We start from the raw sequence: 17,802 nt of genomic DNA on the forward strand, positions 1-17,802 counted from the left end.
GGTTGTGGTCAAACACAATTACAATGGTTTTAGTATTCTAATTTAGTCACTTTAAATCAATGCAAGAAAAATGAGCAGTCTCAGTATTGTTTATAATCAAGTAAATAGTACTTTATTTAATCATGTAAATAAGAGAAACATAAAAGGCTTGTGTAGCATTAACTAAATTCATTTGTGCAAATTCAAAAGCCTCCCAATTCCCATTTTTTCAGTGCAGGGCATTAATACAGCAGAACAGATCTGCGCTGCACACACAGATACTCGCTGTAATGACAGGATAAGAACCCTGAGTCTGGAATTATCATCTCTTCTTTTATTCATTGGTGGTCGTGTTGTTAAGTAAGTCACCAAAACGTACAACTTAAGCAAACTGATGCTGATGTTGCCAGATGTCAATTTGTCAACATGACAAAAGACACAACTATCAATCACAGGCAAAACTCTGTGATTACAAAACTACTCAAAGAGCTGAAATGTTAATGTGAAATTATTTTGTTCTATGTTTATTGCTTCATTAATTCATAGATTGTGTAATAATGGCAGTTATTAGTAACTGGCTCTCTTGCATTGAACTCTTCAGACTGCGACGACGGCCTTGCCCATGTTTTCTCCCTGCAGCATCCCCATAAAAGCAGCCGGCATGTTATCAAAGCCTTTTGTGACGTGTTCCCGACACTGCAGTTTGCCCTGTGGATGCACAATACACAGATCACAAATACAATACATCACAACAGAAACACAGGTAACTGATGTTTACATCTTTACTTAAAGGAAAGGCTCACACTAACCTCTTTCACCCACGCTAACAGTCTCTTGAGGGTCTCAGGGTGCTTGTGCTCCCACCTACTTTGCAAGAATCCCTCCATCTTCAGCTCCTTAAAGATCATGGTGAAGTAGGGATACGGACCTAAAACACAGGTCGTTCAAGAGAAAAATTTAACCCATCTTTCACTCACAGAAACTGCAGTTCATGTCTACAATAACCATCTGTGTGCCTCCACAGCACTTGTGGATCTTTAGCAGTGCAGCTTCTCCCTCTAGTGGAAAAAATACATGAATACAGAAGAAGTTGTTGGTGGTGTATTATATGCATTTTGTGTTCTTCACAGTGATATTTGTGGGCCTTTGGGTTCCAGGCCCGCTCCAGAAAGGTCACTGTTCCACTTCAGTCTAATGCCATCTACATACCTTTACACCTGTAATTCAAACGAATTCATACAGTTTGGTAATGAAAGCTTTGAACATCCCAGTTGTCCAGTAAGAATCAAGCTAAATGTTGACTGGGAACTGTAAGTGTGCCAGAGACAGTTTAAAAAGGGGTTTATTTTATATGTTTCTGTCATAGATTTGTGTGTATTTAATTTATTTGCTGAAATTGATTAAAATTATTTTAATGAGATTTTTTTTTAAATTGTCTAAAATATGTGATTATAAAATATTGTTATATAATATTTTATAATTATATATAATAAATATAATTATAATTTTTTAAAGGCTGTGTAAATGAGCTATACACCTTTCTGTAAAGTTTGTTTGAGGTACAGTGTAATGGTCACATGACCAGAATTTAGCTGAAGGCAGAACCGTTGCATCGTGGGTCAGAACTAGCATGGACACAGAGGAAGGACAGCCAAAAATGCAATCTGATTCTTGGACATTACCATGAGTGACTTTAAAAATGTCTGAGAGGGGGGCAGAGAGAAAACTTCCAAGGACATCAGTGATGTGTGGACATTGCTGTTGGACATCTGTCGTTCCAAGTACACTGACCCCACCTGAGCAGCTGATGGAGAGACCTGACTCACAAAGTGTGAGTAAAACTTCATATAAAACACCTTTAAGAAAATTATAACAATATGCTATATCATAAAAATGCCATTTAAACCACAGTCTGGGAGAAACTGTTGCAAAAGCTTCGGCTTTTTTAGTTTGAACCCTAAACGATGCACAGACAGCACGCCCTCATCCATTATTTATTCATTCAAGAGTTAAATTTAACATGAGCATCCAAAGTAAAGGCTGAGTAACAAATTGTAACAAGGTTCCTGAAGGGGACCAAGAGCTTCCATTACCTCAGGCATAAATCTATCAAGGACACAAACAAGGACTTCTGTTTTCTTTTCATTACATTGGAGGAAATTGTCTACCATCCAAGAACTTTTTCTATATCTGTAACTCAGAAATATCTTGGAGCTTAGAGAAGATATACAGCTGACTGTCATCTGCATAGCATAACACCCTAAAAGTGTTGAAAACGTGTTAAAGAGGGAGCAGAGATGATATAAACAATAAAGGTCGTATGTCACACATAGACCCGAGAGGTGGAAGAGGACATGAACTTCAAAGAAGCCACAAAAATACATCTTTTAGAAAGACGTGACAAGAACCACTCTGAAGCAGATCCAGATACATCCACCCAATATATCAGCCTGTCAAGCATGATGACGATGGTATGGTACAGTATGAAAGACAGAGGTGTCAGGTGCAGCATCAAAAAACGGAATAATAATAACCTCCAACACTATGCATCAAAATTTCATTGCAGATTTTAAAAATAGCTGTTTTAGTGGAAAAATCGCTACGGAAGCCAGGGCCATCAAGAATGGTGCATTTGTGGAAAAGAGCTGTAAGCTGTAATCTTAGGATTCGTCTGTAAATCCTTAGAAGACTGTGTTTATACCAGACTGGTGCCTCATGGGGTTTAAAGTAAGTTTCTTAACCTTGAATCAGTTATCTCCTGTGAATCCGTCTGTAAGTTTATTAATTAAATCTGATTGGTATTTGCAATAATGCAAAGTATTATTATTTTTCTGTCTGTGCACCAACCCTGGTTGTTCCATAGCAGGCACAAAACTTTCAGGAGTTATAGCAGTAACAAACCTGTCTGGGGTTGGCTGTCATTGTAGGTGGAGATACTTCCACACACAGCTATTCTTCCGAAGTTCTTCATCTGCTGCAGGACGACATCTGATGAAGGGCCTCCCACCTAAAACAAAGCAGCAGTGTCACTTAATGCATTGTAATGTGCTGTGAGGAATGCAGTGTGAATACAAGAGAAGAGTAGAGCAATGATTAAATATTAAATGCAAGCTTGAAACTGCACCACCACTGCTCACGTTTTCAAAGAAGCAGTCGTATCCTTCAGGTGAAGCCTTCCTCAGAGCCTCCTCCAGGGAACCCACAGTTTTGTAGTTGAAGACCTCATCAAATCCCAGCTCTTTGAGGTAAGCCACTTTGGCATCAGAGCCTGCCGAGCCCACCACCTTACAGCCCTTGATCTTGGCGATCTGTCCCACCACGGAGCCCACCGCTCCAGCTGCAGCGTTCACCAGCAGGGTCTCACCCTCCTTTAGACCCAACACGTCTTCTATCCCATAAACAGCCGTCAGCCTGCAGAGAGACAGAAACAGTGAATCCAGCTGTTGCCTCTTTGATTGCCAGATTAATTATATACACAAAGATCACTGCTTACAAACTCTGCTTCAGCTCATCAGCAAAACATCTGGAGTTAGCCACTTGTTGTCTATTAGCACGTTTAGCTGACCTCTTAAACACCTTACAAACACCTATAAATAAAGTCTTACACTAAGATGAATGTCTCAGATGGTTTAGTTTACATTTAAGATTCAGCTGATAAAACTTCACATCGATCTACCTGCTGGAAGAGTCAGAACATCCTGCCACGATTTATCGTCCAATAGAAAGTGACTATGATCTATGCAGGTTACTTAAATCTGTCTTACCCGGGCATCCCGATGGCACCCAGAGCCAGAGACAGGGACACATCTTTAGGCCACTCAGGCAGGATGGGAGTGAGGCCGGTCCCATCACTGAGCGTGTGGGTTCTCCACCCACTGTTACTCACAACGTGGCTTCCCACAGGAAACGCTGGATTTTTACTCTGGATCACTCTAAGGCAAGGCAAGGCAAGGCAAGTTTATTTGTATAGCACAATTCAACAACAAGGTGATTCAAAGTGCTTTACAGAGACATTAGAAACAAGAACAAATAAAAAGCATGATTTAAAATTGAATAAAACAAGCAAATAAACTAACTAACTAATTAACAAACAAACAAACAAACAAACAACAGTATATAAAATCAAAACAGATAAAATCAGAACAGTAGATAAAATCAGTAGTTAAATGTAAGTTTTGAAATTTAAGCTTAAAGTGTGGATTTGGTGCTTTATTCAAATGCAGCTGAGAACAGGTGAGTCTTCAACCTGGATTTAAATAAACTGAGTGTTTCAGCTGATCTGAGGCTTTCTGGGAGTTTGTTCCAGATATAAGGAGCATAAAAGCTGAATGCAGCTTCTCCGTGTCTGGTTCTGACTCTGGGAACTGATAAAAGACCGGATCCAGATGACCTGAGGGATCTGGATGGTTCATACTGGGTCAGGAGGTCATTGATGTATTTTGGTCCTAAACCATTCAGAGCTTTATAGACCAGCATCAGAACTTTAAAGTCTATCCTCTGACGGACAGGCAGCCAGTGTAAGGACCTCAGAGCTGGACTGATGTGGTCCACTTTTTTGGTCTTAGTGAGGACTCGAGCAGCAGAGTTCTGAATGAGCTGTAGTTGTCTGACTGATTTTTTAGGTAGACCTGTAAAGATGCTGTTACAGTAATCAAGCCTACTAAAGATGAATGCATGGACTAGTTTTTCCAGGTCCTGTTGAGACATCAGATCTTTTATCCTTGATATATTCTTGAGGTGATAGTAAGCTGACTTTGTTATTGTCTTAATGTGTTTTTCTAAGTTTAGGTCTGCATCCATCACTACACCCAAATTTCTCGCCTGGTTTGTGGTTTTTAGATGTATAGATTGAAGTTCTCTGGTGACCTGTAATCGTTTTTCTTTGGCGCCAAAGACTATTACCTCAGTTTTGTTTTTGTTTAGCTGGAGAAAATTGTGGCACAACCAGTCATTGATTTCCTCAATGCATTTACCAAGAGCCTGTACAGGGCCTCGGTCTCCTGGTGACATTGTGATATATATTTGTGTGTCATCTGCATAGCTGTGATAGTTTATTTTGTTGTTGTTTATAATCTGTGCCAGTGGGAGCATGTAGATGTTAAACAGAAGGGGTCCCAAGATGGAACCTTGGGGAACTCCACATGTGATACTTGTCTGCTCAGATGTGAAGTTACCTATTGATACAAAGTATTTCCTGTTTTCTACGTATGTTTTGAACCAGTTTAGTACAGTTCCTGAAAGACCTGTCCAGTTCTCCAGTCGTTTGAGTAATATGTTGTGGTCAACTGTATCAAATGCTGCACTGAGATCCAGTAAAACTAGGACTGACATTTTTCCACTGTCTGTATTCAGACATATGTCATTAAACACTTTGGTCAGAGCGGTTTCAGTTCTGTGGTTCTGTCTAAAACCTGACTGGAAGGCATCGTAGCAATTATTCTGTTTTAAGAAGTAACTGAGCTGTTGAGAAACTGCTTTTTCAATGATCTTACTTAAAAATGGGAGATTTGAGATCGGCCTGTAGTTGTTCATTTGTGTCTTGTCAAGATTGTCCTTTTTCAGTATAGGTTTGATTACAGCAGTTTTCAGTGATTCTGGAAACACACCTGATAATAAAGAAAAGTTGACGATCTGTAACAGGTCTGACTCTAAAGTCTTTGAGACCTTTTTGAAAAAACTTGTTGGCAGGACATCTAAACAGCAGGAGGAGGAGTTCAGTTGACCTAAGATGTCCTCCAGGTCTTTGCTGTTAATAGGTTGAAACTGTTTCATGGTGTTTAAACAGTTTTTTGGTGGACACAGTACATATCCTGGATCTGCTGTTGATGTACCAATTGCTTGTCTAATTTTTTGGATTTTTTCAGTGAAGAATTTGGCAAAGTCATTGCAGGCCATGGTCGAATGAAGTTCAGCTGCCACTGACACAGGGGGGTTTGTTAGCCTGTCAACTGTAGAAAATAAGACCCGAGCATTATGGCTGTTTTTAGTGATGATGTCAGAGAAGTAGGACCTCCTTGCATTCCTCAGTTGTAAATTATAATTGTGAAGTTTCTCTTTATAAATGTCATAATGAACCTGGAGGTTTGTTTTTCTCCATCTGCGCTCAGCTTTCCTACACTCTCTTTTTTCATTTTTCACCAGTGTGGAGTTTCTCCATGGAGACTTTTTCCTTCCAGAGATAACCTTCACCTTAATGGGAGCAATAGTGTCCATTACATTTAACATGTTAGCATTGAAGCTATTGACGAGCTCATTGACTGACCCTCTGGGCAGGTCAGGTGTTAATGGGAAGACCTGGTTAAAAATTGCACTACTGTGTTCAGTTATACACCGTTTTGTGATCACTGTTGTTGATATATTTGTGTGGGCTGAGATTTTACTTTCAAAGAAAACACAGTAATGATCAGACAGGCCCACATCAGACACAGTAACCTTTGAAATGCTCAGGCCTTTGGAGATCAGTAGGTCAAGAGTGTGTCCTCTATTATGTGTGGCCTCTGTTACATGCTGAGTCAGCCCAAAGTTGCCCAGAGTGTTACTCAGGTCTTTAGTCCCTTTGTCCTGAGGGTTGTCCACATGAATGTTAAAATCCCCAGCAATAATTACACAGTCAAAATCAACACAGATCACAGACAGCAGTTCACTGAGGTCATTAAAAAAGTCTGTGCAGTGTTTGGGAGGCCTGTAAACATTAAGAAACACAACTTTGGATGGGGCCTTCAGCTGTAAAGCCACATATTCAAAAGACTGAAAACTTCCAGGAGATAGCTGCTTACATTGAAATGATTCATTAAATAAGACAGCAACCCCTCCTCCTCTCCTGCTCGCCCTGACCTCACTGATAAAACTGTAGTTAGGAGGGGTCGTCTCGATGAGAACAGCTCCACTGTTACTTTGGTCCAACCAAGTTTCAGTTAAAAACATAAAATCAAGGCTGTGCTCAGTGATTAAATCATTAATTAAAAATGTTTTCCCAGCTAGAGATCTAATGTTTAATAAAGCCAACTTAAGTGTTTTAGAGGTATTACTTGTCCCCTCGTGTTTGGGAGCAGTCTGTGGCACACAAGGTATGTTTACTATGTTTAAAGATCTTTTAGAGTGCAGCTCTCTGTGTTTTGACCAGGCCACATGTCTCCTGTCACCTAAAAGTACAGAAAATTTAAAACCTTCTAGTAAACAGGAAAACAACAACACAATATTAAAACAAAATAGTCTGTGCTGTCACTGGGATAACTCATTTTACTAACACAGCTGGCTGAAATTAAACTGTTCAACTGTGCTGTCTTTGTTTCAAGTTTTTTTTGGTAACGAAGTCTTGAAGATACATGAGCGTCAGTGTGATGAATAATGTATGTAGAAGTAAAAACAGAGTTTACTTAAAGGTGTGTCTTTTTGATGTCTCAGTTTGTAAAATGAATCCTGGCCTGAATAACAATCTTACTGACAGTGAACAACTTACTGCTATTCACCCAGAATATTCGCTGGTGCTTTGATTTATTTAGATTCAGCTTCCACAGCCTTCTCCTTGTGATTAAAGGGTGGCTGTAGCTTGGGTGGTAGAGCAGGTCACCTACTAACTGGAAGGTTGGTGGTTTGATCCCAGTCTGCTCCAGTCTGCATGTCAAATATCCTTGAGCGAGATACTAAACTCATGTTTCATCAGAGTGTGAAAGTTAGATAGGAAGCACTTAGAAAAAGAGTTCTTGTGTGAATGGGTCTGAATGTATAAGTTGTGTAAAGCGCATAGAGTGCTCAGATAGAGTAGAAAAGCGCTATATAAAGACCAGTCCATTTATCATTCTTCCTTTTACATCACTGTGGTTAAACCCTCTTGATCTTGTTTGCTGAGTGTGATCTTTGTGCTTTTTTATATTAATCCCCACCTTTCAATTTAATCTGCTCCCCGAGCATAGCAGTGGGAATCAAAGATATACGGACTGCGTTCTGTGTCAGCACATCATGCAAGTTTTCTGTGTGCAGGTGTGTTTGTGTTTCTTACTTGGCCACCTGACCTCCGATCATCACATCTCCCTCCTTCATGTGGGTTTTGCTGAACGACCTGTTGAGACCAGCGGTGTGTTACAATATGCATTTATATCAGGAGCATTAAAGTAGTTCAGTAATGAGTGACGCTGCTCTCTGATCACCTCATGTACGGGTCGACACTGAGAAACACAGCTTCCAACAGCACCTCTGCAAACAAAACTAAACTCATTTAAAGTGCTCGATGCTTAATGTTTGACAAAAACTGAAGAAGGTGCTCTCCTGTAGAGAGAAAGAAGAAAGACGTACCTCCATCTTTGGGCTCAGGGAGCTCCTCCACCTTCAGCCCAAAGTCACTTTTCTTTGGGAAGCCGTCAAAGTGCTGAGTCATTACCCATGACTTAGCTTTCACCATGATTCTTCTTTTTTATGGCCGCTGTAAAGAAATATTGCCCGTCACTGTTATCAACAGACATGAAAGTGCTGAGTCATCCAGCGCTGTGCAAAATAGAGCTGAATAAAACCTGAAGTGTGACGTTCACTCTGTGACGTTTAGCTGTGGTGAGCATCAAACAACACAAATCATTTTAATTTTTCATGACATCATCGGTTAACTATAAAGTGTAACAATGACAGCGTAGGCTGCCCTTAGGCTCAGTTTCCAAGCTGTGATTAAAAGAACAATTCCAACGAAATGCAGAAATCCTCATCGTGCTCAAACACACACACATTTACATATTTACACACAAGTCATTTGAGTGATCAGAGTAAAACTATTACTATAAAAGTACTGGCTTACATACAAGTATTCACATAGAATCAAGTTCAGTGATTCTGTTTTTCAGACTTTATGAGAATATCAGTGAACCTCTAAACACATTGAAACACAATACTGTCATGGTCTGGGTGGGTGCCAGTGTTTCTCCCTCCGAGCCGGCATCTCCACCCCTGGGAGGAGCCACTGTGTTCTGCTTATTGCTCGCACCTGTGGGTAACTAAGCCAAGGACTCATAAGGCTGGATTGTCGGCTAACCCTAGTTAGTGCAGGCCACCGCTGTGATTTTGTACACGACTTGCAAACTATCTTGTCTCATTCTGTATCTCTCTTTCATAGCCATGCACCAAGTTGCCAGACACGAATCTCCTCTGTAGAACACCCATCTGGACCTCCTGACAGTCTCACGGGTTTCTCGCCCCATGCACCTGCCTGCCTCCCTGCCTCGACGCCAGGGATTTCAGATTTCGGACCACTCACCCAGACCACTCACCCCTCCACGCCACTACTGACCACCCACAGCAAGTAAGCAGTGCAAAGGAAAATTCAGAACAAACAGCTTGCCCGAACCATACCTGAATGTCTGTACTCTAATTTCAGTGACTCTGACCCTTTCCCCGGACCCAGCCAACCAGTTTGACTCTCCCTTCAGCCCAATCCTCGGAACAGCAGTTTCACTGACGAGCGACCAGATTGTTTACTTAGCTCAGGCTGCATAAACCCCTTAGGTTTAGGTGTTGCTTCTAGTACTTGTTAAACTCACGTTTCAGTTTTCTGACTGTGTGCACTTGCTGAGAAAATAAACGTTGTCACTGAAACTTTCTATGTGCTGTTCTGCGCCAAGCATTTGAGTCCTTTCTCTTTCGAGGCGACCTCGCCCGTGACAAATACAATCTAACTGTTCATACACAACTACCACTGTAGTGGAGTATCTCATATTTTATGGTCAGTAGCAAGATAACACTTTATGCAAAGGCTTTAAAGGGATAACACCGACCCCCTGCTGATGTTTGCTGCTCAGCCTCAGAGTTACCTCCTCCAGTAAAATCACACTTGATGCAGTTCAGAAACAAACAGCTCTCTCTCCTCTGTGTGACTTACCGCTCGCCTTTCTTCACAGAGAAATGCTGGAAGCTGTGGAGTGGGTGGAAGTGAGGAGAGGCAGGAATGTGAACAGTTATGAGGAGAAAGGGCGGGACACAAGCTTTTATTGCTGGATATGATTGGCTGAAAATATTGTACACTATCTAACAGCACCTGGCCAACAAAGATAAAGACATGTGCTTTAATATGCTGTACAGTTTGTTACCCAGCCGGGTAAGAAAGGCGAAACATTTGTTGATTTACTTTGGATAATAACACGTTGAACTTTGAAAAATGTCTATCTTTGATTTTTGAGATTAAATACTTCAGTTAGAAAAAGGCAAGCTTGTAATCAAACCTCAAGATATTTCATGTAAAGTTTTAATATCTGTAGATAAAAGTTTTCTAAATGTAAATTTGTTTTGTTACCCATGTTGAATATGTGAAACCCATGTTAGCGTGGCCTTATTTTGCATCTCGTAATGCCTGCAAAGAGATGATGGTGTCCTAATGAAGCTTTGCATGACTTCCAGGAGTAGTAAATCCATTTTTTATACTGTCATCATATAAAGAAAATACACCCTTGTTCAGGTTTCATGCATTAGCACATAATAAAAAATCATTAGATTGTTATAAGGTCATTACTTACATACAGACTTGAATAAGCAACAACACATATCAAGCCATTTCATTATTTAATTAACAACAACTATAATAAAAGACTAAGTACATCCTTTCTGCTTCCGTAGGAATAATAAGAGTAAGCAGCAGCCATGTGCTGCTAATCAAATGTACTGTTTGATATAACACATGAATGCACACATAGCCCAGATAAGTGTATTACTAAGGAAGTGCAGCACAGCCAGGCTTTCTTTGCCTTATCAGGCTCAAAGGGGGCGCTGAATGTGCCATATGACATTTCTACCACACAAAATGATCCCCGTGAGTGACACCGACTGTGACATTATTACATAATAATGACAAAATAGTGATTAAAAATTTATAAAGAACATAAAAAATTACAAATAAAATGTAAAACTATACCAAGTAAAACAAGACACCAATGCTTTAGAAAATAATTAGAGTGAATTTACATGTAAATCTTAATTAAGCTTTATCAAACACACATCTGTGGCAATTTTGATATGGATCTCTTGATTTGTGAACATTTTAGTTATATCAGCTTTACTTTTGAATTACTGTTCTTATATTGAACCTGCAACCTAAAGGGAACCTGTAGAATCAGAGTAAAAGTATATAGCTATAATTTAACAGGTGACATCAGGATCATGTGTTCATGAACACCACAAATAAACATTTAATAAATATTTAGCTTCAGTTTTTTTGCACAGCATTGGATGACTCACCACTTTCATATCTGTTACTATGAGGTTGATAACAGTGAAAGGCAACATTTATTTACAGCTGTCATAAAAACAAATCATCATGACTCAAGGAAAGTCGTGGGTCATGACTCAGCACTTTGACAACTTCTCAAAGAAAAGCAACTTTGGGCTGAAGGTGGAGGAGCTCCCTGAGCCCAAAGATGGAGGTAAGATGAGTTTGTATTTTCTCTTTAATTAAGGCTTTAATAGGAATGCACTCTCTTCAGTTTTTGTCGAAAACGAAACCCAAAGCACTTCAAATGTTTTTATTTTTGCAGACGTGCTGCTGGAAGCAGTATTCAGTGTCGACCCATACATGAGTTGAGAAGAGAAAACTTATACTGAATTATTTTCATAATAATTAACACTCCTGATAAAACTACATTGAAACATATTAACAATCATCTATAACATACTGCTGGTCTCAACAGGCCGTTCAGTCAAATCTACATGAAGGAAATAGATTTGATGATTGGAAGTCAAGTCAACAACACACCAACACACACAAACGCCTTTTATTTGTTGTCATGTGAGTCTGTTGTGTACTGAAACATGGCATGGTTTTCATCTGCTGTTAATTAGAAAGCATTTGCTTCATTTTACAGTAAAAAACAAAACGGCGTAGAGGTATGAAAGAAGAACTCTGTCATGCTGATTTAAATTATGATGACTTTGCTATTACTGTTATAAAGCCTCGAGCTGATCATTAGCCAAATCAGGCCCTGCCAAATACTCGAGTGAAGTGAGATCACCTTTCATGTGCTGAAACCTGAAGTGCCTTCACGCTGATAACACAGAGAGTCTTTGAGTGTGCACATTTTTCACTACCAGTTTCCTTCTCATCCTCATTCTACAGATGTCAATAAAGCCGCAGTGAGCAAGAATAAACAGAGTAAGACTTTCCTTGGCTCAACATCTCAAACAGTTCAGCAAATATCAGGAAAAACAAAGTTTCTATGCAGTTTGGATCTGGTAGCCATAGCCTGGATGGGGTTTTCCTGTACTTTTCAGGGAGCCTAAAAAAACAATAAGAATTAAAAAAAAAAAAAAAAAAGACCTATCGAGTCAAAAAGAAATCAACAATATTTCACTTGTGGGGGAGAATCCAGAAGCGAAGAGTAGAGCAGCTGAAGGCGTTAGACCTCATGGCAGCCAAAATGGGGAAGGGTCGGTGAGACTGTGAGAAGAAGAAGACCTGGGAGTATGAATGACATACAGCAGTACAGAAAGGTACTATGGAGCTTGAATTAACTGGAAAACAACGAAGCTGCTAAAAGACAGGTGTGATTAACAAATTGAAGAAGTTCTGGTGATGATGGGAGCAGCAGAGCTCTGGACCAACTGAAGTTCCTGTATGGACTTGTGAAGAAGGATGTAACCAAGCTGTGAGCAAGGATGGCAGTGCTGTTAGGTGAGAGAGATGGATGTGGACAGCAGTGGCCACTCGCATAGGGTACATGTTAAGGCTCTACATAGATTCACCAGAGAAGCATAAATCAGAGTTCAGAAAAACTAGCTGGAAAATGCTGGAAAACTTGTGGGTGAACGCTCTGATTTTGAGCAGTTCTCCTCTGCTTTATGTAATCAGCCAAAAAACCCAGTGGACTAACAAAAACAAAGGAAGAGGCTGCCATCCCATCATGCATCTTCATATTCTGGTCTCACAGTTGTTGATGATTGAACGTAAAGTTAATTCAGATAAGCGCTCAGATTTTTTTCAGTATGGCTGTTCAGTAACAGGACATGCTTCTTGGAGTTATGAATTTCACCTGATGACCTTCTTTAGTAACACTTGCCAAACTTTGTCTTTACGCTAGATTTATACTTGCCATTGGTGAGCAAGCAGCCATGATGGTTGGTTTACCATCTGTAGAATGTGGCTGTTTAAACCCACAAAAGGGATGAAACCTCAGAATCAGCAACTGATCACAAATAAAATAAAGCTAATGCTGCTGGCAGTTGCAAATGATTATGCAAGTCCCCGTCTGTCAAATCCCAGGTGGGGATGTTGAACCCTTGAGTGGAACCTGAAACTAGTGATTGAGCCCCTAAAGTCATCAGCTCGATGGAGCTGTTTTTCCATGAACTTCTACACAACCTGTAGGCTATTTCTACAGCAACAGAGGAAATTTCACTGCTGAACTTGTTGCACAGGTGACATCCTATCACTGAGCTCCTGAGAGCGACTCATTCCTTCACAAATGTTTGTAGAAGCAGTCTGCAAGCTTATATGCTCGATTTTATACCCCTGTGGCCATGAAAGTGATTGGAACCCCGAAATTCAATGATTTAAATGTGTGAGTGTCTCACCAGTACCGTGAACAACAGCTTCTTGTGTATTAACATATTTTCCACTAGAGGGAGATGTTGCACTGCTGGAGATCTCTACGCGCTGCGGAGGTGCACAGTTATTTTAGACATGAATCTGATGTGAATAAAATAATTATATCTGCTGCTTTTAAGGACCTGCCTGGTCGAGGGGGTTGAAGTGCTCCAGATATAAGAGCGCAAACACTGTTAACATTTTCTACGAGTTTCAGCCTTTTATCAGAAAGCTGTGGTGAGGGTCAGCTCCATGGTTACACAGGCTGCTGACGGTCTCTGTCAGTGGATGACTCCAGGAGAGTCTGTGTTCCTACACCTCGTTTCTATGAGTCCTGGTCTCATAAGAGTGTATGAGTGTGTGTGTGTGTGAAACTGGCTGAATGACCTGCAGAAAGCGCTTGGAGTTCTCGGCTGAGTAGAAAGGCGGTATAAAAAAAAATCAATGTATTTACGGTTCAGCTCATTAAATTTTTTTATTGTGTAAACCAAATGCAGAGACTTCCGCTTCGACTGCTGATGGCTAACTTTACGCAGAGTGTTTAAAAGCCTGGGGCGTGTGCTGACCGCAGGTCATTTCCAAACTTGGAGGTTTGTTGTTGTGTCTTGGAAACATTCGTCAACAGTAATCATGGTTCGTCAAGTGAAGAATCTGGTAAGTGTGTCTTGTTTGCTCTTCTTTTTGTGCCTCTGTCCGTTTGTAACACATTAATGGATGTTTTTCGCACTATGGTTTTATAGCGGAGCAGCTGTGCCACAAGCGTAAAAACAGTTTTGGGTATGTACGTAGATTTTTAGAGAAACGCACCTTAAACAAGCTTTCCAAAGCTAATTGTAGTTATGGGTTGATTGTATTGCATTTGTGTGGAAATAAACGTCATTTCAAATGAGTTCATAGCCTCAAACGACCACCACATCTGAAATTTTCATTTTGTGAAAGGGGAAACTGAGCGTGGAAACATTTAGACTTGAGGAACAGTGGAGAAACCTCAAGAAGATCAGCATCAACATCAATTTCTGTGACGAAGAGAAAAAAAATGCACCATGAAGACGCAGAAAACTACTTTTGGGGGTAAAATGAGCTCGTACTGATCTGCGTAAATTTTAAGCAAACACTTACATGCAGTCTCTAAAGGCTTTTTTGAGCATGGGGAACCTCTGGTATATCCCGTTAGGTTTGGTGTAAATCTTAACGAGCAGTGTAGACGTGTCATACTAAAGCTCAAGTTAGGCAAACTGAAAGCGAAATCTTTCTGGAGGAAGCGTTGGGCTGAAATCCTCTGTGCGTAAATACAGCCGCAGGCAGCGATCAGTGAAAAGTGGACAACAACGCTGTAACAATCTGTATTTTAATGTGAAACACTGACCTCCATTTTTTGTTGTCAGGTTAATTATAAGATTCAAATCTATTTCAAACTATGTTGTTGGTTTTTGATTTCTCTCCAGGTAGAGTTCAATAACATCCTGAAGGAAGCTGGAAACAAGCTGGTGGTGGTGGACTTCACAGCCACTTGGTGTGGCCCCTGCCAAAGGATTGCCCCAGTGTATGAGGTACATGCTGTCAAAACTAAAACGACTCCGAACTCTTGCATCTGCATGTCGATCTGTGCTTCCACAATTGATGAGAATCTCTTTATTTCTGTCCCTCACACATTACAATAACCTGTATATTGGGATGGCTCATGAGCCAGAGGAGTCACTATGGTACTGATGCTCTAGTCCCAGAGTCGACTGTCCCCACTCTTAGCATCATTTTGACCCCTTTGCTCCAATAACCTCAGCAATGCTAAAGATGGCATTTCTTCAATAAGTTACGTTGTGAATTTTTTTTCAACTATAAGTTAGATTTGACACATTAAGAAATTACTATTAAGATGAAAAACAACCCACAACTTTTATGGCACAAGAGAACAAATTCAGACTTTTATTTTAGATGTTTCCCCTTTTGATCCTTCATAAGTGTGACGTGGCAGCAGATGAACTGCACAAGTTTGCATGTTGACTCACTGATCTTCTCTCCTGCAGAAAATGGCTGCGGCGCCTGAAAATGCCAACGTGATTTTCCTGAAGGTGGACGTGGATGCTGCCCATGTAAGTCTGAGTTTGACTTACTTCCTGATGAGCCTGCAGAAGCAGTTGTTTGTGGTTTTTGCAGCATTTTATGGAACATCACACGACAAATGAGAGTGCAGGAAGAATCAAATAAATTGCATAAAGATTCATTTCTGTGCTGTGGGAAAGAGGCAACACTGAAGTGTTGGAGAGTATGATCTTGGGTAGCTGAAGAAGCCCGTCTTAGTCACGCTATGCTTAATGGCTTCTTCTTAATTGGCCTCTCGCCACATCTACAGCTACAGTTGGTCATAACCATCTGTAGTCAAGAGAGATCTTGATGACCCAGTGAGCTCATCTGATGTATTTGCTTCTCTTTCAGGATGTGTCCTCATCCTGTGGAATCAGATCCATGCCCACGTTCCAGTTTTACAAGAATGGCCAAAAGGTAAGTCAAAATGCTACGTGTACCTGTCAGCTTGGTGCAGATGTTTGGCGTGTAATAGATTTTTGGACACATTGAGCCTCGTGCTCAAAATTGTTTTCAAGTGACACATAGAAGTGATCTTTAATATAGTGTTTGGCATTCACCTGCCGGAGAAAGGCCTCAAATCTTATGTTGCTTGAAGGATTCCTTCCTAATCTTGCACAGTAATGCTCTAAAGGCACGTCATACATGAGTCACTTAATATTTTCTAACGACAACAAAGCAATGAACCTTTCTGACAAATAGAGGCGAGCTCGCGACATTAAACACCAGCTTGAGGAGGCGCCTGTGATCGAAGCCAGACCTTCACTCAGTGGTCTCAGGATTAAACAAATTGAGTTAAATATCTCTCATAAATAAGGGTTTAGGTTGTGTGAAGCTTATTGTCTCCTATTTTACATTTTATCTAAGATAAATGGAAAATTATGTTTTGTTTTGGGGCTTTTTATGACATTTTTAACCCTCTATCCTTGTCTTTCAGCTCCACGAGTTCTCCGGAGCTGATGAAGCTACACTACTTAAAAAAGTAGAAGAGCTGAGATAAGAAGTCCAGTCAACACACGGCCATGTTGCAAAAAACAAAAATGCCTCACATTACGATCTGTACATGATTCATGAGCATGAAGTCTATCTTTCACAGGCAATAATATATCTACATATCCTTTAATATTGACATAGCTTTCCTGTCTTAACAAAATATGATGCTGATAACTTTTAACTTTGTTTTTCTGAAAGTTTGACTTTGATCCCAAACTGCTTTGTATGTTTTGTGTTCAACAAAGTACATACAATAAATGGATTACATCAAATCAAGAGACTTGATGGTATTTTATGCATCAATAAAAATGGGAGAGTAGTTTACACATGTGCAATGGGCCATCACAGCAGCAGCTTTGACGCGTTGTACAAGTACAGCTTCATTTCACAAAAAGTCCTCAGAGCTGAAAAACACATTTAAGTTCTGTTTAAAAACTGCAACCAAAACGATTGTACACAAACTTCAAGCGTCACAATCTCTTTTCATCTCATGTCAAATGCTTTGACTGAATTTTTACAATAATTTCTTTAAACATAGCACCTCATTTTGCATGTGCATTTGTATACATGCATGTTAGCATGCGAATCAACCCTAAATGGACTGGAGCTGAGACTGATGATTATACTGCATACATGATTTCCACAGCCCTGTCATAGATTGGTGACCTGTCGAGGGAGCACAGCAGCTGGGATTGGCTGAATAACGGCCACCACCAATGAAAACATTTCCAGAGCAGTTACTGTGGAAAACATCTGCACAGAACTTCATGACAATCCAGCTGATCAGCCTTACTCTTACTCATTAAATTTATCTTTCAGTCTTTTTCACCAGCGCACCATGGAGCAGTGTGAAAACCAGCAAACAACCGGATGCCACGTAGCATTTTGCAGCAAAGGTTTGGGCAATTTGCATAGGAAGTTGGGCGACATCTGAGAACTGCAAGTGAGAAGTTCTTGTGTTAGACCCTCCTACAGCCACCGAACTCACTTATTCCCACTTTACACCAACAGGTTGTTGTTACTGCGCTTTCGAACACCAGCATTTATGTCTTTTTTCAAATGCATGAACCGGTTTTTGATTAGGTACTGGTACAATGCCAATGAAACCAGTGGTTAAAACCGGCTTTTGTTTTGTGTCAGTGAGCCTTTGTTTGAACACAAGTGAAGAAGAGGACACACACAGACACACCTGCACACAC

General features: G+C 40.3%; 2 protein-coding genes across 2 annotated transcripts; one reads left to right on the forward strand and one right to left on the reverse strand.

Moving 5' to 3' along the window:
• Positions 1-576: 576 nt before the first annotated feature.
• On the reverse strand, positions 577-8,386 carry LOC146636403 (prostaglandin reductase 1-like). The gene is made up of 8 exons (XM_085350806.1): positions 8,272-8,386; positions 8,127-8,172; positions 7,979-8,038; positions 3,744-3,911; positions 3,117-3,390; positions 2,881-2,986; positions 789-907; positions 577-687 (listed from the first exon to the last, which is right to left on the reverse strand). The coding sequence occupies exons 1-8, from the start codon at positions 8,375-8,377 to the stop codon at positions 577-579; spliced, it is 990 nt and encodes a 329-aa protein (XP_085206932.1). The 5' UTR covers positions 8,378-8,386.
• A 5,738-nt stretch (positions 8,387-14,124) lies between these two features.
• Positions 14,125-16,767, forward strand: LOC146636404 (thioredoxin-like). Its single transcript, XM_085350807.1, has 5 exons — positions 14,125-14,182; positions 14,974-15,078; positions 15,553-15,618; positions 15,962-16,027; positions 16,548-16,767. The coding sequence occupies exons 1-5, from the start codon at positions 14,159-14,161 to the stop codon at positions 16,608-16,610; spliced, it is 324 nt and encodes a 107-aa protein (XP_085206933.1). The 5' UTR covers positions 14,125-14,158; the 3' UTR covers positions 16,611-16,767.
• Positions 16,768-17,802: the final 1,035 nt, after the last annotated feature.

Source organism: Diplotaxodon limnothrissa, linkage group LG3 (genome assembly GCF_057381915.1).
Source record: "Diplotaxodon limnothrissa isolate DT_005_m linkage group LG3, D_limnothrissa_male_GT1.1, whole genome shotgun sequence".
NCBI classification, from domain to species: domain Eukaryota; kingdom Metazoa; phylum Chordata; class Actinopteri; order Cichliformes; family Cichlidae; genus Diplotaxodon; species Diplotaxodon limnothrissa.